General features: G+C 38.2%; 2 protein-coding genes and 1 long non-coding RNA gene across 3 annotated transcripts; 1 reads left to right on the forward strand and 2 right to left on the reverse strand.

Annotated features, from left to right (window-relative positions):
* Nucleotides 1-1,682: 1,682 nt before the first annotated feature.
* On the reverse strand, nt 1,683-2,189 carry LOC145550306 (uncharacterized). The gene is made up of 2 exons (XR_014086211.1): nt 2,130-2,189; nt 1,683-1,830 (listed from the first exon to the last, which is right to left on the reverse strand). It is a non-coding gene; the product is annotated as an uncharacterized LOC145550306 (long non-coding RNA).
* Nucleotides 2,190-5,622: 3,433 nt separating this feature from the next.
* Nucleotides 5,623-7,633, reverse strand: LOC145550300 (uncharacterized). Its single transcript, XM_081604331.1, has 4 exons — nt 7,179-7,633; nt 6,959-7,027; nt 6,503-6,649; nt 5,623-5,820 (listed from the first exon to the last, which is right to left on the reverse strand). Exons 1-4 carry the CDS (start codon nt 7,386-7,388, stop codon nt 5,623-5,625), a joined length of 624 nt encoding a protein of 207 aa, XP_081460457.1. The 5' UTR covers nt 7,389-7,633.
* Nucleotides 7,634-22,923: 15,290 nt separating this feature from the next.
* LOC145550309 (uncharacterized) lies at nt 22,924-27,294 on the forward strand. Its single transcript, XM_081604335.1, has 13 exons — nt 22,924-23,027; nt 23,127-23,186; nt 23,268-23,303; nt 23,400-23,454; nt 23,541-23,647; nt 23,742-24,014; nt 24,111-24,204; nt 24,386-24,453; nt 24,536-24,778; nt 26,149-26,214; nt 26,302-26,436; nt 26,522-26,584; nt 26,671-27,294. The coding sequence occupies exons 1-13, from the start codon at nt 22,950-22,952 to the stop codon at nt 26,926-26,928; spliced, it is 1,536 nt and encodes a 511-aa protein (XP_081460461.1). The 5' UTR covers nt 22,924-22,949; the 3' UTR covers nt 26,929-27,294.
* The last annotated feature ends 429 nt before the right edge of the window (nt 27,295-27,723 follow it).

Consider the following 27,723-nt stretch of genomic DNA (forward strand, 5'->3'; position numbering starts at 1 on the left):
ATTACACAGTGCACAATTGTACATTTTGCATGTATATGGTGTAAATGAAGGTTTGAAACTTTGTATAATATATGGGCACAACTTCTGCCACAAACAGGAACTGCAATTTGTTTACATGTTAGCAACTTGCTAACCGACTTTATTCAGATCTTTTACAGTAGCTGCGCTGTTACAGACTTAAAGGAATACGTGGTTTTCAGTTGTACTTTAACGTTTTCTCCCTTTACTTTTAAGCACAACACAGCAGGTTCACAGCCTCACCGTCAGAGTCTAATTACACAAACACCAAACACACACGCACACACACAGATATACATATACCTGAATAACCTGAAAAAAAGTCAAAAAGTGAAGTTTAATTCATTTTACCCCCTCTAGCGCCGGAAGAGTTGAGAATATTTAAAACAGGCAGAAAACGTTGTGAATTAATGCATGGAAAAGGGATATGATTGTATAAGTTAAATTTCATCATACTACTTTTTAGACTCACAATCACTGAATAAGTGAAGGATTTCCACTTGTATGTATACATATGGTGTAAATGTCATTACCAAAGTTTATGTTATATGAAGAAAGTGTCATTCAATAGTAATCACCAATTTAATTTGAACAGATTAACTGATTATTTTATGAACTATAACAAAGCAAGCAAAACAATTCTAAAAGACCTAAAATTTCAAGAGTGAAACATAACAAATACCATTAAAAAGCATAACCAGAGATTAGTCAAAAATTTTAATAGTTGAAAAAAGTAAAAAAACTAAACTGAAAACATTTATTTTATTTAAATTGCAATTATTTTTTGATTATTTTTTTATCTCATTTCCGTGAACCTCAATATCCACGACAAGGCTCCCGTCTTCCAGCATTTCATCAAACGGACTCCACAAATCTGCAGCAATCCGATAGACTTCATCACTGTCCATGAGGACATGTTTTTCATTTTCGTCTTCAGTGTCCATGACACCAATGACTACAGCCGCTTTTTGTCTTCCATTTTTTCCTGTTAATACAGTACAAAAATATAGTATGTTATATTAGAAATATAATCAGGTATGTCAATTTTCATGTTGTCATCTAAAAATAAGAACAAAAGAAGAAAACCAACACCAATGTTAAATGTCAAATAACAGTAGCAACTTGTTTGATCTTTTGCTATATATACTATTTCCTTCAGGTTTACGTTTTTTAAGTCCAAGATCATTTGTTTTGTGCATTTCATCAATCAGCAAGTTCAAAGTTATTCATATAATAAAATATCATACAGTCAGCAACTGTAAATGAAGCAACAACAACAAGCATGACATTTGGTCACACACCATCATCAAAACATTAACATTGTGGATGTTGGTTCCAGATTTGTGGTGCATTTATGTTAATTGTTGTTTCTCCTTTATTTAAGTCTTCTTTTGGCAAAGCATAATAGACTTGAGTCAGAAAATATTCAATGGTTTCCAGGATATCAAAATATGTAATAAGCCATTCCATAATTTTGAAGTTGACAAAAAATTACAAGGTTAGCTCTGAGCAGTGGCACTTTTCACACTTTGTGTGTATCTCCAAAGTTTAGCAAATAATTTTAATTAGAATGCCTCAATTTTAAAATATATGCACATTTTGCTTTAAATGTCTAAATCTACTTAAAATTAGATTAATTTACTTCTTCAGGAATTGACAACATACCTGAATTGTTGTAAAGGTAGTGCTTTGCAGCTGTAATCCATAGCCAGAATCCTGGCACCGAACATGTGTAATTTTGACCTGTTGGCCAATTCCCAGTTCCACCAGGGTTGCTTCCCTCCAAAGGGAGACGGGCATTGTGCAGCTGCCCTGTAATTAAAAGAATTATTGACAAAAAATGAGAGATTTATCCAAGAGTTCTCAAAAAGTCAACAAACAAACAAAACCCACCAATCTACCATTTCTGACCAGACGCTGCAAAATTAACATGCAAGCTGGTTCATGACACAAAAGCTGGTTTTATGTCATGAACTTGACACACACACACGCACACACACACACACACACATGCCATTTCCTTAGGCACTTACCTTTTTTATCCAAATATTTTGTTTTAAAAATAAATGACAACTGCAGCTTTGAACAAGTCTTAAAACAAGTTATTATACCTCTTTCAGCCGCACTGTCCGGATTGGCACCATCATTTTTCCCGACATCACAAGCCTGACCACAGCAAACTGAGAAGTACAAAGAAAGTACTTTTAGAGTTCGCATATTGTTCTGTAATGGGGCCTTTCATGTTATCTTCTACCCCGTTGAGATTTACAGTTAGCAAATTAAGTCCTCTCTTATGGAAAATTTTTTAAGAAATATAAGAAAAATCCTACCTCCACAATTTCCCCTTGCACCGTCATCAGTCCTTTTGACTCCGCTGCCTTCTCCAGATGGGCCATTGGTGCTGCTGGGTTTAAAATATCCTCTGCTTTCTGTAGAAGCTCTGGAGTGACATTCACCTTTGGACCTTTATAAAATTGCGTGGCCGGAGTGACGTTGATGATAAGGGGCGGCTCTGAGCCCCTGAGGGCGTAGCTCCTCATCACATATGATTGGCCCTCACAAAGGTTTTTTGAATATTTTTCAAATATGATTACTTTTCCAATCGTTTTCCCATCTGTGACAGTTAAAATTTGATTTTTCTTTTTCTGTAATACCTTTGCTTTACCCTCCTTTACTGCCCAGCTAATTACTTTTTCTTCCTCTCTTATCTTTATTACTGCGATGTTTACTGGTGGTGGCCTGTAGATCGGCGATTGTGCACGGTTTATAATGGTAGATAGAGCCATCCTAGGGGGAAGTGAAGGACAGAAACAAAATGTCAGTATTACAAACCCCATCAAGAGTCAACAGTGTCACCTCCTCAGCCCCACACTTTAATGGGGCAAAGGACACATATTAAAGCGAAGAAGCTGTTTACCACCCAATAAACAGCAGTTTCAACTGAACAGGCAAATGGTTAAATAGCTGTTCAACACTTTACAGCAGATAAACACCTGATAAACGGTTTAGCCGTTGAACCAAAATCCTGTATTCAATATTCAGTATTCAACGGCTGAACCGTTTGTTCCAAAGAAGTCACAGTTAGGCTTCACCTAACAGTGTTAATAAACGGACATTCAGTTTTAACTGTTAGGTAGTTTAACCTCCGCCCAACGGCAGTTTTAACGGCAAGTTAAAACTGGTGGTGGCGCCACCGGTTTTAACTATAGAAGTTAGTTATTAGATTTATTATTATTATTATTTATTATTTAATGCTTTTATCTAGGACCACCGACTTAAGAACGCCTTTTAAATCTCACCTGGGGGCCGATAGAACTAAACATTAAAGGCTGGTTGCTACAACTCAACGGGCTGGCCCGCTTAACTATCCACCCGTTGGACCGAGGTGGGCGGCTCCCGATTACACGTCATGAAACAATAGTCAATGAATAAATTTGTAACATTTTACTTCCGATTAAATGTTATTACATTTACCTGTAGCTCGAAACATATGAACATAGAAAATAACCCAGAAATTAAGAATTTAGACAAAACTTACTTCTGTCGTCTTCTGGAAATGCTGAAAATGACCAACGGCGATTTGGATGGAACGTATTTATAGCCTACATGCAGCGCTCACGAGCGTCTTCACATCCAATCAAATAAGGAATGCAGCCTTTACAGTGAGTAGCCAGATTCGATTCACAGTCATGATTAATTAATTTTTTTACTTTCACAAGGAGGAAGTATAAATCGATAATCGCTCCAGAAAATATTTGCTATATATATATATATATATATATATATTATATATATATATATATATATATATATATATGAGCTTCAAGAGATAGTCTGGAAGAATGGCTATGAGAATTATAAGAATTGCAAATATGCACTCTTGAGAATACATATTTTCTGAATGACTGCTGCTGAAATGCAAAAAAAGTAGAAAGACACTTAGGTAGGAAGATTGACGCTTCGATTCATATATTAACAATAATTATATTGTTTTGCCCTTGTATCTGCGTCTCTTCTCATCAACAGAAATGTTAATGGTTTTGTCATTTTCAATATGAACCTCTCGCTTGTTTGGGTTGTCATTATCCTCTTGAGCAATACTCTCAGGTTTGGATTTCTCCGTAAAAAAACCCGCTACACGTGTTTTTTATTTTTATTTTTATGGTCCGCTAAAGGCTTTCATCCTTCAAAAACTATCCGGCATACAATTTTTGCCCAAAATGTTATGGTTTTCCGGCTAATTAAAATCAGCTGACGGATTTAAAGGGGCGTGTCCATTTACATGCCCTGTCATCAAATACAGTGTAGAAAGTAATTTTCGGTCGGCTGACCGACAATGTTCGGTATGACTTGACACAGAGAAGACTCTTAACTTTGGATACTTTAAAATATTGGCTTTGTAACCTCACGTCAGGGTCGAAATTCACCTGAAACCCCTCCCATGCTCTCTGAATGAATTTTTAGCAGCTCTGAATGAGGTGCTTCAAAGATCACACGAGCCAAGCTGATTACCCTCTCCGTTATCTTCCTGCTTCGTGCGTGGAAACTAAAAGCTAAATGGTGCGGAGGGGATTTCTCCAACCTGACTGTGCAGAAAACCCACGTTTTGGGAACTGATAAAGTGGTATTTTTTATTGTGATCTCTTACTTTATAGTAGAATTTATATAATTTTAATGCTTTGAGCGAGGAATCTTAAGTTTTGAGATGGTAGGAAAATTTTGCTGCAATTTAGTCTCTGATTTGTGCGTGATTTCATCACAATGTGAGGAGTCATAGAAAGAGCTGTCAGTTCATTGTTATGTATATTACACAGTACACAATGGTACATTTTGCATGTATATGGTGTAAATGAAGGTTTGAAACTTTGTATAATATATGGGCACAACTTCTGCCGCAAACAGGAACTGCAATTTGTTTACATGTTAGCAACTTGCTAACCGACTTTTTTCAGATCTTTTACAGTAGCTGCGCTGTTACAGACTTAAAGAAATACGTGGTTTTCAGTTGTACTTTAACGTTTTCTCTCTTTACTTTTAAGCACAACACAGCAGGTTCACAGCCTCACCGTCAGTCTAATTACACAAACACCAAACACACACGCACACACACAGATATACATATACCTGAATAACCTGAAAAAAAGTCAAAAAGTGAAGTTTAATTCATTTTACCCCCTCTAGCGCCGGAAGAGTTGAGAATATTTAAAACAGGCAGAAAACGTTGTGAATTAATGCATGGAAAAGGGATATGATTGTATAAGTTAATTTCATCATACTACTTTTTAGACTCACAATCACTGAATAAGTGAAGGATTTCCACTTGTATGTATACATATGGTGTAAATGTCATTACCAAGTTTATGTTATATGAAGAAAGTGTCATTCAATAGCAATCACCAATTTAATTTGAACAGATTAACTGATTATTTTATGAACTATAACAAAGCAAGCAAAACAATTCTAAAAGACCTAAAATTTCAAAAGTGAAACACAACAAATACCATTAAAAGCATAACCAGAGATTAGTCAAAAATTTTAATAGTTGAAAAAAGTTGAAAACTAAACTGAAAACATTTATTTTATTTAAATTGCAATTATTTTTGATTATTTTTTTATCTCATTTCCGTGAACCTCAATATCCACGACAAGGCTCCCGTCTTCCAGCATTTCATCAAACGGACTCCACAAATCTGCAGCAATCCGATAGACTTCATCACTGTCCATGAGGACATGTTTTTCATTTTCGTCTTCAGTGTCCATGACACCAATGACTACAGCCGCTTTTTTGTCTTCCATTTTTTCCTGTTAATACAGTACAAAAATATAGTATGTTATATTAGAAATATAATCAGGTATGTCAATTTTCATGTTGTCATCTAAAAATAAGAACAAAAGAAGAAAACCAACACCAATGTTAAATGTCAAATAACAGTAGCAACTTGTTTGATCTTTTGCTATATATACTATTTCCTTCAGGTTTACGTTTTTTTAAGTCCAAGATCATTTGTTTTGTGCATTTCATCAATCAGCAAGTTCAAAGTTATTCATATAATAAAATATCATACAGTCAGCAACTGTAAATGAAGCAACAACAACAAGCATGACATTTGGTCACACACCATCATCAAAAACATTAACATTGTGGATGTTGGTTCCAGATTTGTGGTGCATTTATGTTAATTGTTGTTTCTCCTTTATTTAAGTCTTCTTTTGGCAAAGCATAATAGACTTGAGTCAGAAAATATTGAATGGTTTCCAGGATATCAAAATATGTAATAAGCCATTCCATAATTTTGAAGTTGACAAAAAATTACAAGGTTAGCTCTGAGCAGTGGCACTTTTCACACTTTGTGTATATCTCCAAAGTTTAGCAAATAATTTTAATTAGAATGCCTCAATTTTAAAATATATGCACATTTTGCTTTAAATGTCTAAATCTACTTAAAATTAGATTAATTTACTTCTTCAGGAATTGACAACATACCTGAATTGTTGTAAAAGTTGTGCTTTGCAGCTGTAATCCATAGCCAGAATCCTGGCACCGAACATGTGTAATTTTGACCTGTTGGCCAATTGCCAGTTCCACCAGGGTTGCTTCCCTCCAAAGGGAGACGGGCATTGTGCAGCTGCCCTGTAATTAAAAGAATTATTGACAAAAAAATTAGAGATTTATCCAAGAGTTCTCAAAAAGTCAACAAACAAACAAAACCCACCAATCTACCATTTCTGACCAGACGCTGCAAAATTAACATGCAAGCTGGTTCATGACACAAAAGCTGGTTTTATGTCATGAACTTGACACACACACACACACGCACACACACACACACACACACATGCCATTTCCTTAGGCACTTACCTTTTTTTATCCAAATATTATTTGTTTTAAAAATAAATGACAACTGCAGCTTTGAACAAGTCTTAAAACAAGTTATTATACCTCTTTCAGCCGCACTGTCCGGATTGGCACCATCATTTTTCCCGACATCACAAGCCTGACCGCAGCAAACTGAGAAGTACAAAGAAAAGTACTTTTAGAGTTCGCATATTGTTCTGTAATGGGGCCTTTCATGTTATCTTCTACCCAGTTGAGATTTACAGTTAGCAAATTAAGTCCTCTCTTATGGAAAATTTTTTAAGAAATATAAGAAAAATCCTACCTCCACAATTTCCCCTTGCACCGTCATCAGTCCTTTTGACTCCGCTGCCTTCTCCAGATGGGCCATTGGTGCTGCTGGGTTTAAAATATCCTCTGCTTTCTGTAGAAGCTCTGGAGTGACATTCACCTTTGGACCTTTATAAAATTGCGTGGCCGGAGTGACGTTGATGATAAGGGGCGGCTCTGAGCCCCTGAGGGCGTAGCTCCTCATCACATATGATTGGCCCTCACAAAGGTTTTTTGAATATTTTTCAAATATGATTACTTTTCCAATCGTTTTCCCATCTGTGACAGTTAAAATTTGATTTTTCTTTTTCTGTAATACCTTTGCTTTACCCTCCTTTACTGCCCAGCTAATTACTTTTTCTTCCTCTCTTATCTTTATTACTGCGATGTTTACTGGTGGTGGCCTGTAGATCGGCGATTGTGCTCGGTTTATAATGGTAGATAGAGCCATCCTAGGGGAAGTGAAGGACAGAAACAAAATGTCAGTATTACAAACCCCATCAAGAGTCAACAGTGTCACCTCCTCAGCCCCACACTTTAATGGGGCAAAGGACACATATTAAAGCGAAGAAGCTGTTTACCACCCAATAAACAGCAGTTTCAACTGAACAGGCAAATGGTTAAATAGCTGTTCAACACTTTACAGCAGATAAACACCTGATAAACGGTTTAGCCGTTGAACCAAAATCCTGTATTCAATATTCAGTATTCAACGGCTGAACCGTTTGTTCCAAAGAAGTCACAGTTAGGCTTCACCTAACAGTGTTAATAAACGGACATTCAGTTTTAACTGTTAGGTAGTTTAACCTCCGCCCAACGGCAGTTTTAACGGCAAGTTAAAACTGGTGGTGGCGCCACCGGTTTTAACTATAGAAGTTAGTTATTAGATTTATTATTATTATTATTTATTATTTAATGCTTTTATCTAGGACCACCGACTTAAGAACGCCTTTTAAATCTCACCTGGGGGCCGATAGAACTAAACATTAAAGGCTGGTTGCTACAACTCAACGGGCTGGCCCGCTTAACTATCCACCCGTTGGACCGAGGTGGGCGGCTCCCGATTACACGTCATGAAACAATAGTCAATAAATAAATTTGTAACATTTTACTTCCGATTCAATGTTATTACATTTACCTGTAGCTCGAAACATATGAACATAGCAAATAACCCAGAAATTAAGAATTTAGACAAAACTTACTTTTGTCGTCTTCTGGAAATGCTGAAAATGACCAACGGCGATTTGGATGGAACGTATTTATAGCCTACATGCAGCGCTCACGAGCGTCTTCACATCCAATCAAATAAGGAATGCAGCCTTTACAGTCAGTAGCCAGATTCGACTTACAGTCGTGATTAATTATTTTTTTTACTTTCAAAGGAGGAAGTATAAACCGTTAATCGCTCCAGAAAATATTTGTGTGTGTATATATATATATATATATATATATATATATATATATATTGTATATATATATATATATATATATATATATATATATATATATATATATATATATATATATATATATAAAATATATATATATATATATATATATATATATTCTTTTATTGTCATCATTTATTCACGTTGTTTCCGTATATCAACTGCAGTCATTAGGGGCATGCCATAGCAATGCATAAGGAGAGCAGTACTGACTTGCGAAGCAAGTCAGTACTGCCTCCATGCATTGCATGGCAGGCACCTATTGTTCTACACCTAATAGAATGTCTCTTTATTTATTTTTCTTCCATTACCGTTAATGCGGCTCGTACCGCTGCGTGCCCACCCACAAAAGTGGTATCAAATCGTGCGGCTCGATGCAGAGAAGGGAGCTATTATTTTATTGGGGATTGGAGCTAAAATGATTACATAAATTAATAAAAACGAAAAAATTAGAGATTTTGTGTCTCACAGAATCAGTAATCTTTCTCTATGAAACACACACACAGGACTGTTTATGGCTGACTCAAAAACCCTTTTTAAATCCCCCTCACAGGCATAAATATCGCCCTATTGGTCTGAAAGTTGGTCATAACATAGATACACATGCCTGCTCATGTACAATGTTTACAAAAATTTGCTAGGGCTTTTGCTTTTTGTCAGGGTCCTTCAGACTAACGCCTGGTGTCTCCCAAGTATAGAAACTGTGTCTGAAGAGGATTTTCCCGCTCTTTGGCTCTCACAGCTGCAGGGGATTAATTACCATAGCAACAGAACAGTGTCTGGAACTGCAGCTCCCCAGAACTGCACTGTAGGGTTTACTGGTATTTACAACTGCTTGTGTTTTCAGCATTATACTACTGATTCAAGACTATAACCATTACACATATGTCCCTCATGTTAAAATCTGACATAAATAAGAATAAATAGTTGATTAAAAGTCTATGGACAGAAAATAACGTCGCTGCTCCTTTAAGGAACCAGCAGCACAGACGCAGCGCCTGCCATGCTACAGATCACAAACCTGACAGAGAGAGCAGAAGAGGATTAGTAAGAAAAGAGCGGTGATGCTCAGCAAGGCAGTTCATTAGCATTTGTACAAAAGTTAGCATTTCACTGTCTATTACTAGTGCACTAGCACTTTTACCTAAAGTTAGCTTTTACCTAATTTTCTCATTAATTAGACATGTTTAGTATACTGAATAGAGTAGTAAAATTAAAACAACATGGTCGTGTTGCTCCACATGCTACTGCCAGCATTTAAGCTAACATTAGCATATTGGCTAATTTTAGCTTATGCATCAATTCTAACATAATGAATGGTACAACTACAGTTTATTAAACAAGATTCTGCCTCTCCACAGGTTATTGACTACGTTGCAGCTTTCTTTAGCATTAATGCTAATTTTTAGCATAAAAACACTGGCTCAAAGCCGACGGGCACACTTTGGCATGCCCCTTTAAAATTTCTGCAGGAATTTTCTAGTTATTTATTATTCTTCCGTCACCGTTAATGCGGCTCGTACCGCTGCGTGCCCACCCACAAAAGTGGTATCAAATCGTGCGGCTCGATGCCGAGATGGGTGCTATTACTTTATTGGGGATCGGAGTTACAACGGCGACGTAAAAAGCGAAAAACGAGCCAAATTTCCAACTGCCGAAACCCTAGAGTGTAACTGAAACCAACTGCCGCTTTTTAGAGTGAGGAACAGAGTGGAATTTTGACCCCAAAATAATTTGAAATCGCTCTCATGGCCGCAAAACATGTGCTATTGGTATGAAAGTTGGTCAGGAAATAGCACCGCATGTCTGCTCGGGTAAAATGTTTTCAAAATTTCTCTAGGGCTTACGGTTTTCTGTCCAGGTGCTTCAGAGCAAAGTGATGGGACATGACCAACTGTCGCTCCTCCTCAGTGTTTTATATAGGTTTTTGAAAAATTACTGAGCTCACCACACACCATTTTTCTCTCACCAGTGCAATTATTGTGAATGACCTACAGATATGAATCACAGGACTATCAGAGACGACAAGAAGCCCTCTCATACGCTTCAAACGGATTTTGGACCGGCATAACGGTTCCCAAACGGGAAGGGGTCGTTCAGACTGCTTTTTTCATTTAAAGTGACTGGGTGTTCTCAAAGTTGCATGAAGTGTCTCACACACACACACAGCAGTTGGCAGAGGCTTGATCGCTATGGCAACTGCTGGTTTGGCCTACAAGGTCTCTGTAGTTCTAAACACCTTAATACAGAGGGCAGAGCAGAAGGTCAGAACTACAACATGGCGGATCATTCAGTTATTACAGAGGAGGGCTGAGCTGGAATGTAGAGCTACTTGCTGTTTTGGGCATTATATTGGTGGATTAACCAAACCACTGTCACACATTGGATTAGTGTGTTTATTTAAAATGAAGCTTACTGAAAATTTCAAAATAAAAGCCCTGACATTTTTCACATCAGGTTATTGCTTTTTTGGGCTTTATGGGACTGGTTTAAACAAACCAGAGTTGCACATTGAATTAGCGTGGTCATTAAAATGAAGCTTACTGAAAGTTTCAAATTAAAAGTCTGCCTATTCCTCTAGTGTTAGTGCACCGCCGAAGGCGGTGCAATAATATTAGCCTTTTTTATGTTATTTATTTCTCAGGATAGTGAACTGCCTTGCGCAGCAAGGCAGTTCATTAACATTAGCACAAACATTAGCATTTGAGCCCCCTTGACTATATGCTTCACACGGTTTTCGGATCACTCTAAAAGATCCTGAATAGGATGGAGATGTTTGGACTGCTTTGTTCAGATAAACTAACTGCTTCAAACAGTTAGAATCTGTTTATCCCTTTGTGTCTCACTCACACGATAGTTGAGCTGCTCTTTAGAACTACAATGACTGAAGGTCAGAACTACAACATGGCGGAACTCCCAAATGTCACATAGGGATGAGCTGGCTCTTAGATCTGCTTGCTGTATGGGACTTTATATAGCTGGATTAACCAAACCACAGTTACACATTGGATTAGTGTGTAATCCACTGTAAATAAAAAAGCTATTGTAAAGCTATTGTAAATAAAGCTTACTGAAACTTTCAAAATAAAAGCCTTGACAATTTTCACATCAGGTCATTACTCTTTTGGCCTTTATGTGACTGGTTTAAACAAACTACTGTAACACAATGAATTGGTGTGGTAGTTAGAATGAAGTTTACTGAAAGTTTCAAAATAAAAGCCTTGACATTTTTAACATCAGGTATTTCCTCTTTTGTGCTTTATGTGACTGGTTTAAACAAACTACAGTAACACAATGAATTGGTGTGGTAGTTAAAAAGACGCTAACTCAAAGTTTCAAAATAAAAGTCTGCATACTCCTCTCGTGTTAGTGCACCGCCGTAGGCGGTGCAATAATATAAGCTTTTTATATGTTATTTATTTCTCAGGATAGTGAACTGCCTTGCACAGCAAGGCAGTTCATTAGCATTTGTACAAAAGTTAGCATTTCACTGTCTTTGACTAGTGCACTAGCACTTTTACCTAAAGTTAGCTTTTAGCTAATTTTCTCATTAATTAGACATGTTTAGTATACTGAATGGAGTAGTAAAATTAAAACAACATGGTCCTGTTGCTCCACATGCTACTGCCAGCATTTAAGCTAACATTAGCATATTGGCTAATTTTAGCTCATGCATCAATTTTAACATAATGAATGGTACAAGTACAGCTTAGTCAACATGCTTCTGCCTCTCCACAGGTTATTGACTACGTTGCAGCTTTCTTTAGCATTAATGCTAATTTTTAGCATAAAAACACTGGCTCAAAGCCGACGGGCACACTTTGGCATGCCCCTTTAAAATTTCTGCAGGAATTTTCTAGTTATTCCATATTTTTCTTCCGTTACCGTTAATGCGGCTCGTACCGCTGCGTGCCCACCCACAAAAGTGGTATCAAAACGTGTGGCTCGATCCCGGCATTGGAGCTATTATTTTTATTGGGGATCGGAGTTACGACGGCGACGTAAAAAGCGAAAAACGAGCGAAATTTCCAACTGCCGAAACCCTAGAGTGTAACTGACACCAACTGCCGCTTTTTAGAGTGAGAAACAGGGTGGAATTTTGACCCAAAAATAATTTTGAAATCGCTCTCATGGCCGCAAAACTTGTGCTATTGGTATGAAAGTTGGTCAGGAAATAGCACCGCATGTCTGCTCCGGTAAAATGTTTTCAAAATTTTTCTAGGTCTTACGGTTTTCTGTCCAGGTGCTTCAGAGCAAAGTGATGGGACATGACCAACTGACGCTCCTCCTCAGTGTTTAATATAGGTTTTTGAAAAATTACTCAGCTTAGTGCACACCATAGCAAAGCAAGGCAGTACATTTACATCAGTCTTTCCTACAATGAGCATTTTAGTTATTTTTTTCTATCAGGGTAGTGGACTGCCTTGCGAAGCAAGGCAGTACATTTACCTCATTTTTTAAAAAATGAGCATTATAGCTATTTTTTTCTCTCAGGTTAGTGGACTGCCTTGCGAAGCAAGGCAGTACATTTACCTCATTTTAAAAAAAATGAGCATTATAGCTATTTTTTTCTATCAGGTCAGTACATTTACATCAGTCTTTTTTAAAATGAGAATTTTAGCTATTTTTGCTGTCAATTTACACAGATCACTGAAGTGGACACTAATGCATCATAAAATACAATATCAATCACTTGCCATCACCTGCAAATGCAAGAAAAAAAATTTTAAAAATCCAATATTGCTGACAGACAAAAAAGCATGCTGATTGGTTCGTTCTTCTGCTGAAGACAACTCCTGCAGGTAAAAAAATATTGTTACATCATATAACCCCTAAAGAACAATACTACTGATGCATTTTTGAAATAATAACTTTGTATTTAGGGAAAATTACAATTGATCACAAAAAAAATTAAATTAAATCTTTTTTTTTTTTAAAAAGATTTAATTAAAAAATTACTGAGCTCTGCACACACCATATTTCTCTCATCAGTGCAATTCCTGTGAATGACCTACAGATATGAATCACGGTACTATCGGAGACGACAAATAGCCCTCTCATACGCTTCAAACGGTTTTCGGATCGGCCTTACGGATCTTGAATGGGAAGGGGTCGTTCAGTGTGCTTGTTTTAGTGAAACTGGCTGGCTCAAACAGATAGAATTGTCTCCCCCTGTGTGTCTCTCTTACAGCTGGCACCCTGTGGCCTATTTACCATAGCAACCGAACATGGCAACAGCTCCTGAGTCAGATAGCAAACATTCTATGGCAAACATACAGTTAAAGCAGAGGGCTACTATTTAAGTGGTTTAACACACCCACTGTTAAACATTGGATTAGTGTGGCCATTTACAATGAAGCTTAATACATTTTTCAAAATAAAAGCCTTGATCATTTTTACATCCCGCAAATTGCTCTACTGGTGATTTAAAAACTGGTGTTACCAAATTACTTTTACAGACTGGATTAGTGTAGCCATTGATAATGACGCTTACTGAAAATTTCAAAATAAAAGCTTTGGCCATTTTTAAATCAAGCAATTGTTCTTTTGGGCCTTACATGACTGGTTTAACCAAACCACTGTTACACATTGAATTAGTGTGGTCATTAAAATGAAGCTAACTGAAACTTTCAAAATAAAAACCTGTATATTCCTCTCACATGAGTGTACCGCCGTAGACGGTGCATTAATTTTTAGCTTTTTTGACCTTTTTATCGCTCAGGATAGTACACTAGCACAAACTTTAGCATTTCACCCCCCCTTGACTATATGCTTCAAACAGTTTTTGGATCACTCTTGCAGTTCCTCAACAGGAAGGAGATGTTTGGACTGCTTTGTTCAGAAAAACTAACTGCTACAAACAGTTAGAAACAGTCTGCATATTCCTCTCAGGATAGTGTACCGCCATAGGCGGTGGAATAATATTTGCATTGTTAAGTTTCCTTTTCTCAGGATATCGAATTACCTGAAAAAAGGTATATTAACACAAAGAATAGCACTTCACTGCCCCCTAGTGCATTGCCTTGGTCAGCACACACACAGGATTAATTACTATAGAAGAATTACAACATGGCGGAACTCTCAGATACCACACATTAGGGCTGAGCTGGGATTTAGAACTACTTGCTGTTTTGGGCATTATATAGCTGGACTGTTACACGTTGGATTAATGTGGCCATTAATCCAATGTGTAACAATTATGAAGCTTACTAAAAATGTCAAAATAAAAGTCTTGACATTTTTCACATCAGGTAATTGCTCTTTTGTGCTTTATGACTGGTTTAAACAAACTACTGTTACACATTGAATTGGTGAGGTAGTTAAAATGAAGCTTACTGAAAATTTCAAATTAAAAGTCTGCATATTCCTCAACTTTTAGTGCACCGCCGTAGGCGGTGCAATAATATTAGCGTTTTTTATGTTATTTATTTCTCAGGATAGTGAACTGCCTTGCGCAAAAGTTAGCATTTCACTGTCTTTGACTAGTGCACTAGCACTTTTACCTATAGTTAGCTATTAGTTAATTATCTCATTAATTAGACATGTTTAGTATACTGAATGGAGTAGTAAAATTAAAACAACATGGTCCTGTTGCTCCACATGCTACTGCCAGCATTTAAGCTTACATTAGCATATTGGCTAATTTTAGCTAATGCATTAATTTTAACATAAATAATTGTACAAGTTCAGCTTAGTCAACATGCTTCTGCCTCTCCACAGGTTATTGACTACGTTGCAGCTTTCTTTAGCATTAATGCTAATTTTTAACATCATAACGCTGGCTCAAAGCCGACGGGCACACTTTGGCATGCCCCTTTAAAATTTCTGCAGGAATTTTCTAGTTAGGGGCATGCCATAGCAATGCATAAGGAGAGCAGTACTGACTTGCGAAGCAAGTCAGTACTGCCTCCATGCATTGCATGGCAGGCACCTATTGTTCTACACCCAATAGAATGTCTCTATATTATTAGGGGCATGCCATAGCAATGCATAAGGAGAGCAGTACTGACTTGCGAAGCAAGTCAGTACTGCCTCCATGCATTGCATGGCAGGCACCTATTGTTCTACACCCAATAGAACGCCTCTTTATTAGGGGCATGCCATAGCAATGCATAAGGAGAGCAGTACTGACTTGCGAAGCAAGTCAGTACTGCCTCCATGCATTGCATGGCAGGCACCTATTGTTCTACACCCAATAGAATGTCTCTTTATTATTTATTATTCTTCCATCACCGTTAATGCGGCTCGTACCGCTGCGTGCCCACCCACAAAAGTGGTATCAAATCGTGCGGCTCGATGCCGAGAAGGGAGCTATTACTTTTATAGGGGATCGGAGTTACGACGGCGACGTAAAAAGCGAAAAACGAGCGAAATTTCCAACTGCCGAAACGTTAGAGTGTAACTGAAACCAACTGCCGCTTTTTAGAGTGAGAAACAGAGTGGAATTTTGACCCAAAAATAATTTTGAAATCGCTCTCATGGCCGCAAAACTTGTGCTATTGGTATGAAAGTTGGTCAGGAGATAGCACCGCATGTCTGCTCCGGTAAAATGTTTTTGAAATTTCTCTAGGGCTTACGGTTTTCTGTCCAGGTGCTTCAGAGCAAAGTGACGGGACATGACCAACTGACGCTCCCCCTCAGTGTTTAATATAGGTTTTTGAAAAATTACTGAGCTCTACTCACACCATATTTCTCTCATCACTGCAATTCCTGTGAATGACCTACAGATATGAATCACAGGACTATCGGAGACGACAAGAAGCCCTCTCATATGCTTCAAACGGATTTTGGATCGGCCTAACGGTTCCCGAACTGGAAGGGGTCGTTCAGACTGCTTTTTTCATTAAAAGTGACTGGGTGTTCTCAAAGTTACATGAAGTGTCTCTCACACACACACAGCAGTTGGCAGAGGCTTGATCGCTATGGCAACTGCTGGTTTGGCCTACAAGGTCTCTGTAGTTCTAAACATGGTGGAACACCTTAATACAGAGGGCAGAGCAGAAGGTCAGAACCACAACATGGCGGATCATTCAGTTATTACAGAGGAGGGCTGAGCTGGAATGTAGAGCTACTTGATGTTTTGGGCATTATATTGGTGGATTAACCAAACCACTGTTACACATTGGATTAGTGTGTCTATTTAAAATGAAGCGTACTGAAATTTTCAAAATAAAAGCCCTGACATTTTTCACATCAGGTTATTGCACTTTTGGGCTTTATGGGACTGGTTTAAACAAACCAGAGTTGCACATTGAATTAGCGTGGTCATTAAAATGAAGCTTACTGAAAGTTTCAAATTAAAAGTCTGCCCATTCCTCAAGTGTTAGTGCACCGCCGAAGGCGGTGCAATAATATTAGCCTTTTATATGTTATTTATTTGTCAGGATAGTGAACTGCCTTGCGCAGCAAGGCAGTTCATTAACATTAGCACAAACATTAGCATTTGAGCCCCCTTGACTATATGCTTCACACGTTTTTCGGATCACTCTAAAAGATCCTGAATAGGAAGGAGATGTTTGGACTGCTTTGTTCAGATAAACTAACTGCTTCAAACAGTTAGAATCTGTTTATCCCTTTGTGTCTCACTCACACGATAGTTGAGCTGCTCTTTAGAACTACAATGACTGAAGGTCAGAACTACAACATGGCGTAACTCTCAAATAGCACATAGGGATGAGCTGGCTCTTAGATCTACTTGCTGTATGGGGCATTATATAGCTGGATTAACCAAACCACAGTTACACATTGGATTAGTGTGTAATCCACTGTAAATAAAAAAGCTATTGTAAAGCTATTGTAAATAAAGCTTACTGAAAGTTTCAAAATAAAAGCCTTGACATTTTTCACATCAGGTCATTACTCTTTTGGCCTTTATGTGACTGGTTTAAACAAACTACTGTAACACAATGAATTGGTGTGGTAGTTAAAATGAAGTTTACTGAAAGTTTCAAAATAAAAGCCTTGGCATTTTTCACATCAGGTATTTCCTCTTTTGTGCTTTATGTGACTGGTTTAAACAAACTACCGTAACACAATGAATTGGTGTGGTAGTTAAAAAGACGCTAACTCAAAGTTTCAAAATAAAAGTCTGCATATTCCTCTCGTGTTAGTGCACCGCCGTAGGCGGTGCAATAATATAAGCTTTTTTTATGTTATTTCTCAGGATAGTGAACTGCCTTGCGCAGCAAGGCTGTTCATTAACATTAGCACAAACATTAGCATTTCACTTCCTTTGACTAGTGTACTAGCACTTTTACCTAAAGTTAGCTATTAGCTAATTTGTTCATTTATTACACATGTATACTGAATGGAGCAGTAAAATTAAAACAACATGGTCCTGTTGCTCCACATGCTGCTGCCAGCATTTAAGATCACATTAGCATATTGGCTAATTTTAGCTTATGCATCAATTTTAACATAATGAATGGTACAAGTACAGCTTAGTCAACATGCTTCTTCCTCTCCACAGGTTATTGACTGCGTTGCAGCTTTCTTTAGCATTAACGCAAATTTTTAGCATCATAATGCTGGCTCAAAGCCGACGGGCACACTTTGGCATGCCCCTTTAAAATTTCTGCAGGAATTTTCTAGTTATTAGGGGCATGCCATAGCAATGCATAAGGAGAGCAGTACTGACTTGCGAAGCAAGTCAGTACTGCCTCCATGCATTGCATGGCAGGCACCTATTGTTCTACACCCAATAGAATGTCTCTTTATTATTTATTATTCTTCCATCACCGTTAATGCGGCTCGTACCGCTGCGTGCCCACCCACAAAAGTGGTATCAAATCGTGCGGCTCGATGCCGAGAAGGGAGCTATTACTTTTATAGGGGATCGGAGTTACGACGGCGACGTAAAAAGCGAAAAACGAGCGAAATTTCCAACTGCCGAAACGTTAGAGTGTAACTGAAACCAACTGCCGCTTTTTAGAGTGAGAAAGAGGGTGGAATTTTGACCCAAAAATAATTTTGAAATCGTTCTCATGGCCGTAAAACTTGTGCTATTGGTATGAAAGTTGGTCAGGAGATAGCACCGCATGTCTGCTCCGGTAAAATGTTTTCGAAATTTCTCTAGGGCTTACGGTTTTCTGTCCAGGTGCTTCAGAGCAAAGTTATGGGACATGACCAACTGACGCTCCCCCTCAGTGTTTAATATAGGTTTTTGAAAAATTACTGAGCTCACCACACACCATTTTTCTCTCATCAGTGCAATTATTGTGAATGACCTACAGATATGAATCACGGGACTATCGGAGACGACAAGTAGCCCTCTCATATGCTTCAAACGGTTTTTGGATCGGCATAACGGTTCCTGAACTGGAAGGGGTCGTTCAGACTGCTTTTTTCATGAAAAGTGACTGGGTGTTCTCAAAGTTGCATGAAGTGTCTCTCACACACACACAGCAGTTGGCAGAGGCTTGATCGCTATGGCAACTGCTGGTTTGGCCTACAAGGTCTCTGTAGTTCTAAACATGGTGGAACACCTTAATACAGAGGGCAGAGCAGAAGGTCAGAACTACAACATGGCGGATCATTCAGTTATTACAGAGGAGGGCTGAGCTGGAATGTAGAGCTACTTGCTGTTTTGGGCATTATATTGGTGGATTAACCAAACCACTGTTACACATTGGATTAGTGTGTCTATTTAAAATGAAGCTTACTGAAAATTTCAAAATAAAAGCCCTGACATTTTTCACATCAGGTTATTGGTCTTTTGGGCTTTATGGGACTGGTTTAAACAAACCAGAGTTGCACATTGAATTAGCGTGGTCATTAAAATGAAGCTTACTGAAACTTTCAAAATAAAAGCCTGCATACCCCTCTCACGTCAGTGCACCGCCGAAGGCGGTGCAATAATATGTAGTTTTTTTTAACCTTATATAGCTAGACTGTTACACATTGGATTAATGTGGCCATAAATCCAATGTGAAACAAAAATGAAGCTTACTGAAAGTTTCAAAATAAAAGTCTGCATAATTCTGTCGTGTTAGTGCACCGCCGTAGGCGGTGCAATAATATTAGCTTTTTTTATGTTATTTATTTCTCAGGATAGTGAACTGCCTTGCGCAGCAAGGCAGTTCATTAGCATTTGTACAAAAGTTTGCATTTCACTGTCTTTGACTAGTACACTAGCACTTTTACCTAAAGTTAGCTTTTAACAAATTTTCTCATTAATTAGACATGTTTAGTATACTGAATGGAGTAGTAAAATTAAAACAACATGTTCCTGTTGCTCCACATGCTACTGCCAGCATTTAAGCTAACATTAGCATATTGGCTAATTTTAGCTTATGCATCAATTTTAACATAATGAATGGTACAAGTACAGCTTAGTAAACATGCTTCTGCCTCTCCACAGGTTATTGACTACGTTGCAGCTTTATTTAGCATTAATGCTAATTTTTAGCATCATAACGCTGCGTCAAAGCCGACGGGCACACTTTGGCATGCCCCTTTAAAATTTCTGCAGGAATTTTCTAGTAAATATAATTTATTATTCTTCCGTTACCGTTAATGCGGCTCGTACCGCTGCATGCCGACCCACAAAAGTGGTATCAAAACGTGCGGCTCAATCCCGGCAAGTGAGCTATTATTTTTATTGGGGATCGGAGTTACGATGGCGACGTAAAAAGCGAAAAACGAGCGAAATTTCCAACTGCCGAAGCCTAGAGTGTAACTGACACCAACTGCCGCTTTTTTAGAGTGAGAAACAGGGTGGAATTTTGACCCAAAAATAATTTTGAAATCGCTCTCATGGCCGCAAAACTTGTGCTATTGGTATGAAAGTTGGTCAGGAAATAGCACCGCATGTCTGCTCCGGTAAAATGTTTTCAAAATTTCTCTAGGGCTTACGGTTTTCTGTCCAGGTGCTTCAGAGCAAAGTGACGGGACATGACCAACTGACGCTCCTCCTCAGTGTTTAATATAGGTTTTTGAAACCTATCCCCAGTGTTTTATATAGATTTTTGAAAAATTACTCAGCCAAGTGCACACCATAGTGTGATGTACATTTACATCAGTCTTTCCTACAATGAGCATTTTAGTTATTTTTTCTCTCAGGTTAGTGGACTGCCTGCGAAGCAAGGCAGTACATTTACCTCATTTTTAAAAAAATGACCATTATAGTTATTTTTTCTCTCAGGTTAGTGTACATTTACCTCATTTTTTTAAAAATGAGCATTGTAGCTATTTTTTCTCTCAGGGTAGTGGACTGCCTTGCGAAGCAAGGCAGTACATTTACCTCATTTTAAAAAAATGAGCATTATAGCTATTTTTTCTCTCACATCAGTCTTTCTTAAAATGAGAATTTTAGCTATTTTTGCTGTCAATGCACACAGACCACTGAAGTGGACACTAATGCATCATAAAATACAATATCAATCACTTGCCATCACCTGCAAATGCAAGAAAAATTTTTTAAAAATCCAATATTGCTGGCAGACAAAAAAGCATGCTGATTGGTTCTTTCTTCTGCTGAAGAAAACTCCTGCAGGTAAAAAAAATATTGTTACATCATATAACCCCTAAAGAACAATACTACTGATGCATTTTTGAAATAACAACTTTTTATTTGGAGAAAATTACAATTAATCATCAAAAAAATATAATAAAATCCATTTTTTCTTTTTTTTTTTACAAAAAATATTTTCCTTCCTTTTTTATGCGTCAAGAAAACAAAAATAAAACATTGGGAAAAAATACTGACACAAATGATCACAATTCATTAGTGCATGATCAAAATTCATGCACTAAAGGGTTAAAATAAGCATTTCAGCTATTTTTTCCCCTCAGGTTAGTGGACTGCCTTGCTCAGTCTTTTTTAAAATAAGCATTTTAACTATTGTTGTTGCTTTTTTAACATTTGTTGTTTAGCAAAGCTGACCGGTCAACAGAAGAGTATGTCATGGTCGCTGGAAAATGCCAATCTCTGATTGGCTGACACCTAACATCTTGTTTCTACGCCTGTGACGTAAGGTGCTAAATCTGCCAGCCAGCTGTGTTGACAGTCTCCTTATGGTTAAAAGAAACTATTTTGTTGCATTTTTTAAAATTGTTGTTTTGCTAAGCTGACTGGTCAGCTGTAGGACACGTCATACACGCTGGAAAATGCCAATCTCTGATTGGCTGACATGAATTCCCAAGCCGCTGAAGCTTCTGGAACTTTCTGGCACTCTCTGCTTCCGAGTCTGCTACGGTCAAGGTAAGACGTGTTTGTGTTTTCTCCATAAAATATAGAATTTTAATTTTTAATTTGATTAGAATATTATTGTAACTGCTTACAGCTGTTAGATTTAATGTGTTGTTTGAGAAAGTTGGTCGATTTTAAAAGTTTAATTGCTGTGGGATATTTCGTTGTGGCTCTGATTCCGTACTAGCTAGCTTGATGGAACTGGATTTTTCTGGATTTATACGGGAAGCTAAATGTTTGTACGCCCACAAAACGCTAAAGCATAAATTGCTGTGGTGTTTTTAATTATCATGTAATTTCTTTCGTATCTTTATATGTGATATATAGTCATATACCGGCATTATGTGAGATATTTTTCCACCTGGGAAGGTGCGGTTTTTATTTTGCTTGTGTTAGAAGCACAGAAGTGGGCAGATCACAATGACTTCGTGAGTCCACACTGATCGATTTGAGTATTAAGGGCGTCTGGTTTATATTCAAAGCTTATGTAGCGACGTTTCGCGAAGATGGTGGTTCGCAGTTGAAGCCTTTCGGGTGTTTTTGGGTGCGTTCACCCTGCAGCCTGAAGTGACTTATTGTTATAGTCCTCATTTACTCATACAGTAAAAGACTTGGTTCATTTGGTTGCAATTTATTTTTTCAATTTATATATTTAAAACCCTTTAGATTTATTTGTTTAATCTCTTCTTTATCATTATATTTTGAACCAAGTTGTAAAATCTATAGATGTTTGCAACAGTTGTGAAAAATATCTCGGTCCTGCTTACAAGCCTCAGAACTAATAAAAAGTTTTTAAAAATTATTTTAAAAATGTATTTATACACCTCTTTTTTAATGGCCATTTATTTTGCTTCTCATTACAGCTTTTCACTTGTGCGAGACTGAGATTTGGAAGTTTTCCACTGCTGCTTGCTGAGATCATAACTTCTGCATCACCACACCATCAGCTTAATCCATCAACATACATATAACTCTTCATCCTACACATACTTTATCTAAATATTGAAATAAGTTTTTTGCACATATTAACATTCACACATAGTCCTACAAATACTGTTTAATTTTAGATATCATTTGTAAATAACCAGCTTTCCCCCCAGGTGTCTTTTTTTTATTCTGGTCTTACAGGATGCCACGTCGAGGTCGTCGGTCTGAGGCTGCTAAGGTGAGATGGAGGAAGCTGGAGAGTGTGCCGGACGTCGCCAAGGTATATAAATTACACATCGCAGTAATTGTTTTTGTCTAACAGTAGTTTTTACTGTAGTTTTGACTTTAAGCATGATCATAATTGTTTCTGTGTTTATAGCCGGGGACATCAGCGCTCACGTCTCGGGCTTGGACCACCACCGAGTCTCCGCCGAAGAAGGTATAGCTACCATTTTACTTTTATTAACTTATTGTTAGATGATAAAGTCTTTTGCTTTACTCATTCCATTTATGTCTTTAGACGTCGCGACTGCTGGAGGGTGGCCTGCCCGACCAGGTAAGTTCATGACAAGTTCAGGATCATTTATTTACAATAACCCAATCCAGTTATGTTTGTGGTTGATCTAAACATTTTTTAAAAATTGTTTTGTAGATGTCGCCTGCCGTGGAGGAGGATCCCCGTGCGCCATCGACCTCTTCTGGGTCACGTATGTGTATAAAATTTGTGTTGTTTTGTTGTTAAATTTTCAGAGGCATGAAAGTCTAATCTTGATAATTGCATGTCTCTAAACAGGCCGTGGGACGGGGCGTCGCCATCGGGTGGAGACGTGGCCAGCTTCCCGGGTGACCAGACGGAGCTGCAAGTTGGTTCTGCCTACTGCCGAGGCTCTGGAGAAGAAGGTACTTTTTTTGCCAATTTCATATGCAAATCTTGGTTTGGATGATGAAATCAATCATCAAACTTTAATGGTTTTTCATTCTTTTTTTTCTTCAGTTTGCTCTTTTGGTTGGTGATTCTCATCTGCGTGCTATCGTGGATGGGTATTCTACCATGCCAAAGGGCGACTTCTCCTTAGGGTTGCTTGCATCCCCTGGAGCCTCTGCGGAAGAGTTGCGGCTTGAGGTCCAGAATACACTTCTGCCTCGGCCCCCCGAGGTGATCTGTCTTCTGGCCCCAAGCAACAACTTGACCGCCAGCAGGACCTTCGTGGAGGCCGGACGGGACTTTGCCAGGTTGTTGCGTACTGTCTGCGAACTCTCTGCTAATGTAAGTATAATATCCACTGCATTTATTCATGATCAAATACATCTGAAAACTTGTCGTATGTTAATTTGGTTCTTTTATTTTGATTGAAATTGACAGGTGGTTGTTGTGGACTTTCCTCCACGACTTGTCGTGGACCAAAGTTCGCAACATCTGCTGCGGCAGGAGTATCGCCGTGTGGCTGCTCAGAGAAGTAAGTGATGGACTCAATTTGTGTTTATACTAAAACTTCAGCAAATTAACATTTTATGGTGTTCAGGGTTCAGATGAATGAAAAATGTACTTATTTTTCCTTTCGTATCTACTTTATCTCAAATTACTACATTGTTAGTGTGACGGACATTAAGAATTAATTTTTTTTTTTTTCTGTCCAGATGTTCGGTACCTGCCTGTTACTGAACATTTCCCGTTGAGCAGCCTGCACTTGTGGAGCAGGGATGGCGTAAGTTAAATAGATTTTTTTGTAATTTTAAAAATATTATTTAGGTGTACTGTATTTTATAAAATGTCTTTAACTGTTATAGGTTCACCTGAGCGACCATCCTGGGATGGAGGTCCTTGCTCAGTTGCTTCAGGCGGCGGTCTGCTCGCAACTTGAGTTAAGTGCACCGAAATCTCCAGCTCCCGTGACGTTGGCTCCTCCCCCTCCTGGGACGGCTTCCCCCCCCGCGGTGAGACGTCCCCTGCCCCGGCTGGTTGTGGTTGGCGAGGTGGCTGCTCCCCGTCGTTCGGACCCCTTCGACTGGACTGTGGTTGGTGGCCGGAAGGTACTGGATACATACTTAGTTGATTTAAGCAATGTTTTTGCATGTTTAACTCTTTAAAAGTCCATGAATGTGTATATTTGTCTTTTTAACATGTCTGTTTTGTGATGGGGTAGTAGCAAGAGTCCGCCTCCTTGAGTGTTCATTTCAACTTTTGTTTAAAGTGCTGATTAGAAGCTACATTACTTTTTTTTTTTTTAGTTTTTTTTTTTTATTGTGTTGAGGAGAAGAAAAACTGGAATTATGCTAAAATAATTAAGCCTTTTTTTTCCAGAAGATCAGGTAAATCTTAAAAACCGGCATTTTGAAAATGTGAAAGGGAATTAACTTACAAACATAAAATATGAAGTGCTACATGACGTCCCTCTGTTATGTAAAATTTCACATCTTCAAAAATTAATTAGGCGTATTTTAAGAAACTGGGGAAAGTTGTCCAAGTAACGACGAAAATAGCAACTGACAAGTTGGACCAGAGTAACAGCAAATATGGCGAGATTGTGATATTGATTGGTGTGACAGTCTGTCAAACACATTTTGTAATATGTAGTTTAGTAGTTTATGAAATAAAATGTAGTTTATTGATGCCCAAGTGGAAATTGCTTAATTGCTGAAAAGGTATTTTGTCCAGGGTGTTAATATTAGTAAATGGAAATGAAACCATAAGCAATATAAAATTTATAGAAATGTATACATAACTGTTAAGTAGTTTAAATAATTTGATTAATTATAAAATGAATAAATGAAATAACTAGAATACACATGAATATTTATTAATCTATAAATGCGTCAAGAAAAAACTTAGACACTCAGAGTTGGTTATTGTACATAAAGCATTATGTGACTAATAAATGTGCAGCATACAGGGGTGGTCTGTTTTTAACTGCAAGACAAAAAAGTGAAACTTGCAAAAAGAGTCTGAGGCCCAGTGAAGATTGTGAAGATGATGATAACGACGATGGCATTTGTATTAGAAATCTAGAGAATCAGAGACATAAAGGGTAAGATGAGGTCAAGACAGGCTTAGAGGCAGCTACTCAGAGATCCAACCTGAGGAATGGTGGCGCTGCGCAGCCTTAAGGAGTCGATCACCAGGGGATGAAGAAGAGCCACTCCCCAAGCAGCTAGTAAGCAGCATCCAGTTGTGGTGAGCTCCAGGAGTTAAGGTAGTAAATCTTTGTGAGCTCACAATAAAAATAAAAAAAAATTTCCAACTTGAAATTTATGTAACTTGTGTATGTGAAATAAGTGTTTCCAAATGAAAAAAGAATTTGTAACATTACACCCTTAAGGTTGTGTAATTACAATTACTATACATGTATACCCTGGACCCAGAGGGTTTGCTGCCACTGAAAATAATTTTTCCATGTTTACAGACATCGCGTGAGGTCCAGGGTGGTGATGGCTGTCCACACATCACTGGGAGGATGGTTGACCAACAGGTATGATTTTCTTCCCCTCAAAGCAAAACTTGTTGTGTCCTCAATGTACAAATGAATCTATTTTAAGCTATTTCTTTTATTTTATAGGGAGACCTGTTGGACTCTTCCATCCCCCCGAATCCTGTGTGGTTCAGCCCAGCGTTGCTGGAGGAGATGGACCGGATCGTTCCTGCGTCTGGCCGTGACGCTCCGCTACCTACATGTTCTCCGAAGGGGAAGAAGGTATTTTATTCTATTTTTTTAAATAACCATGTGATTTTGATGTGCCACAATTGGTTTTAAAAATTATATATATTTTTTTTATTAGAAGGCGAGTCCGAGGCGTCGTCCAGTTTCTGATCCCTCCAAGCTGAGTCCGGTGGAGCAGCAGGTGTGACACCGTTTCAGAAAACATATCACAGATTTTAAGATGTATGTTCACTTTGCACCAAGTTGAGGGCTTCTGTTGATTTATAGATGGAGGGAGCGCCGAGAGAGACCACCAGCCCAGCTCGTCGCGAGGCACGGAGACCGGTCCCCCCGATGGACGTCGAGGCCCCTGCCGAGTCCTCTCCCGTGCCACCAGAGGACCATGTCCGGGATGGGAGCTGCCAGGTAATTCCTTCCTATCATCTCAGTCACAACAAATGGGCGGAACATTGCGACATGTGTAAAAAGTTGGCCTACGTGGTTCTGTGTATGACAAAGGTGCAAAAGATCCTTTCACTCACATGAGCAAAAAAGCTACAAATGGTTGTGAATAGTGAGTTTATATATCAAAAAATTATATTTTCAATTTTTACTTAGTGGGCGTGATGCTTCATTTTGTGTGCCTTTTTAATTTTTATTGAATCTAGAATAATTTCAAAACAAAACTTTTTTTGCTAAAAAACTTAGCCAATGTTACAGATTAATTTCTAAAGTACAGAAAAGTTCATTTGAGATGCACAAATGTGAACACATGAATTTATTTTGTAATCTGATCCAAAACTGCTTTAATAACGGTATTTACCAATATGTTACTTTATTAAAATTTCATTTCAATAATCTATTGATCATCAGAATAATTGATTTCTAAACTGCAAATAACTTGTTTACAACAGGCCTGTGGTGGTAGGTAGTCATTAGTTGAATATTTGTATAAATACTGAAACGTTATTTTTTTTATGTTACAGGCTTCTGCGCTGGAACCCGGGATCAGCGGTTTACCGATCTTGTTGGTAAGTGCTTCACATTCCCAGGCCGACAGGAGGTATGCTGCATTTTCCCGTAATCACCAGTGCACATGCATGGCGCTCACATTTTTAGCTTACCACAACGAGGGATTGCAGTTTGACACAGTGTTGCTGGACAGAGTGATCGAAAAAGGAGACCAACTTTATGTCGGTGTTAAACAGCAACTGATCAGTGATGGAACATTTCGTGACAATCACTTGACGTTTGAGGAGATGCCTGACCATGTACTGACAGATGGGAACATCTATGCAGTACACACCACTGGTTTGAGAGTAGGTCATGTTTTTGCTCGGA

The sequence above is a fragment of the Poecilia reticulata genome, unplaced genomic scaffold, assembly GCF_904066995.2.
Source record: "Poecilia reticulata unplaced genomic scaffold, P_reticulata-male-v2 Scaffold_32, whole genome shotgun sequence".
Lineage (NCBI taxonomy): Eukaryota > Metazoa > Chordata > Actinopteri > Cyprinodontiformes > Poeciliidae > Poecilia > Poecilia reticulata.

What these genes read in the sequence shown, in the direction of transcription:
- LOC145550300 (XM_081604331.1), bottom strand. Translation starts at nt 7,388, where the DNA reads ATGAGGAGCTACGCCCTCAGGGGCTCAGAGCCGCCCCTTATCATCAAC. An exon ending in GGACAGTGCGGCTGAAAGAG is followed by an intron (nt 6,650 to 6,958) that starts GTATAATAACTT and finishes TTTTAATTACAG; the next exon opens with GGCAGCTGCACAATGCCCGT. An exon ending in CAACTTTTACAACAATTCAG is followed by an intron (nt 5,821 to 6,502) that starts GTATGTTGTCAA and finishes CTGTATTAACAG; the next exon opens with GAAAAAATGGAAGACAAAAA.
- LOC145550309 (XM_081604335.1), top strand. Translation starts at nt 22,950, where the DNA reads ATGCCACGTCGAGGTCGTCGGTCTGAGGCTGCTAAGGTGAGATGGAGG. An exon ending in ATCGACCTCTTCTGGGTCAC is followed by an intron (nt 23,455 to 23,540) that starts GTATGTGTATAA and finishes GTCTCTAAACAG; the next exon opens with GCCGTGGGACGGGGCGTCGC. An exon ending in ACTTGTGGAGCAGGGATGGC is followed by an intron (nt 24,454 to 24,535) that starts GTAAGTTAAATA and finishes TAACTGTTATAG; the next exon opens with GTTCACCTGAGCGACCATCC.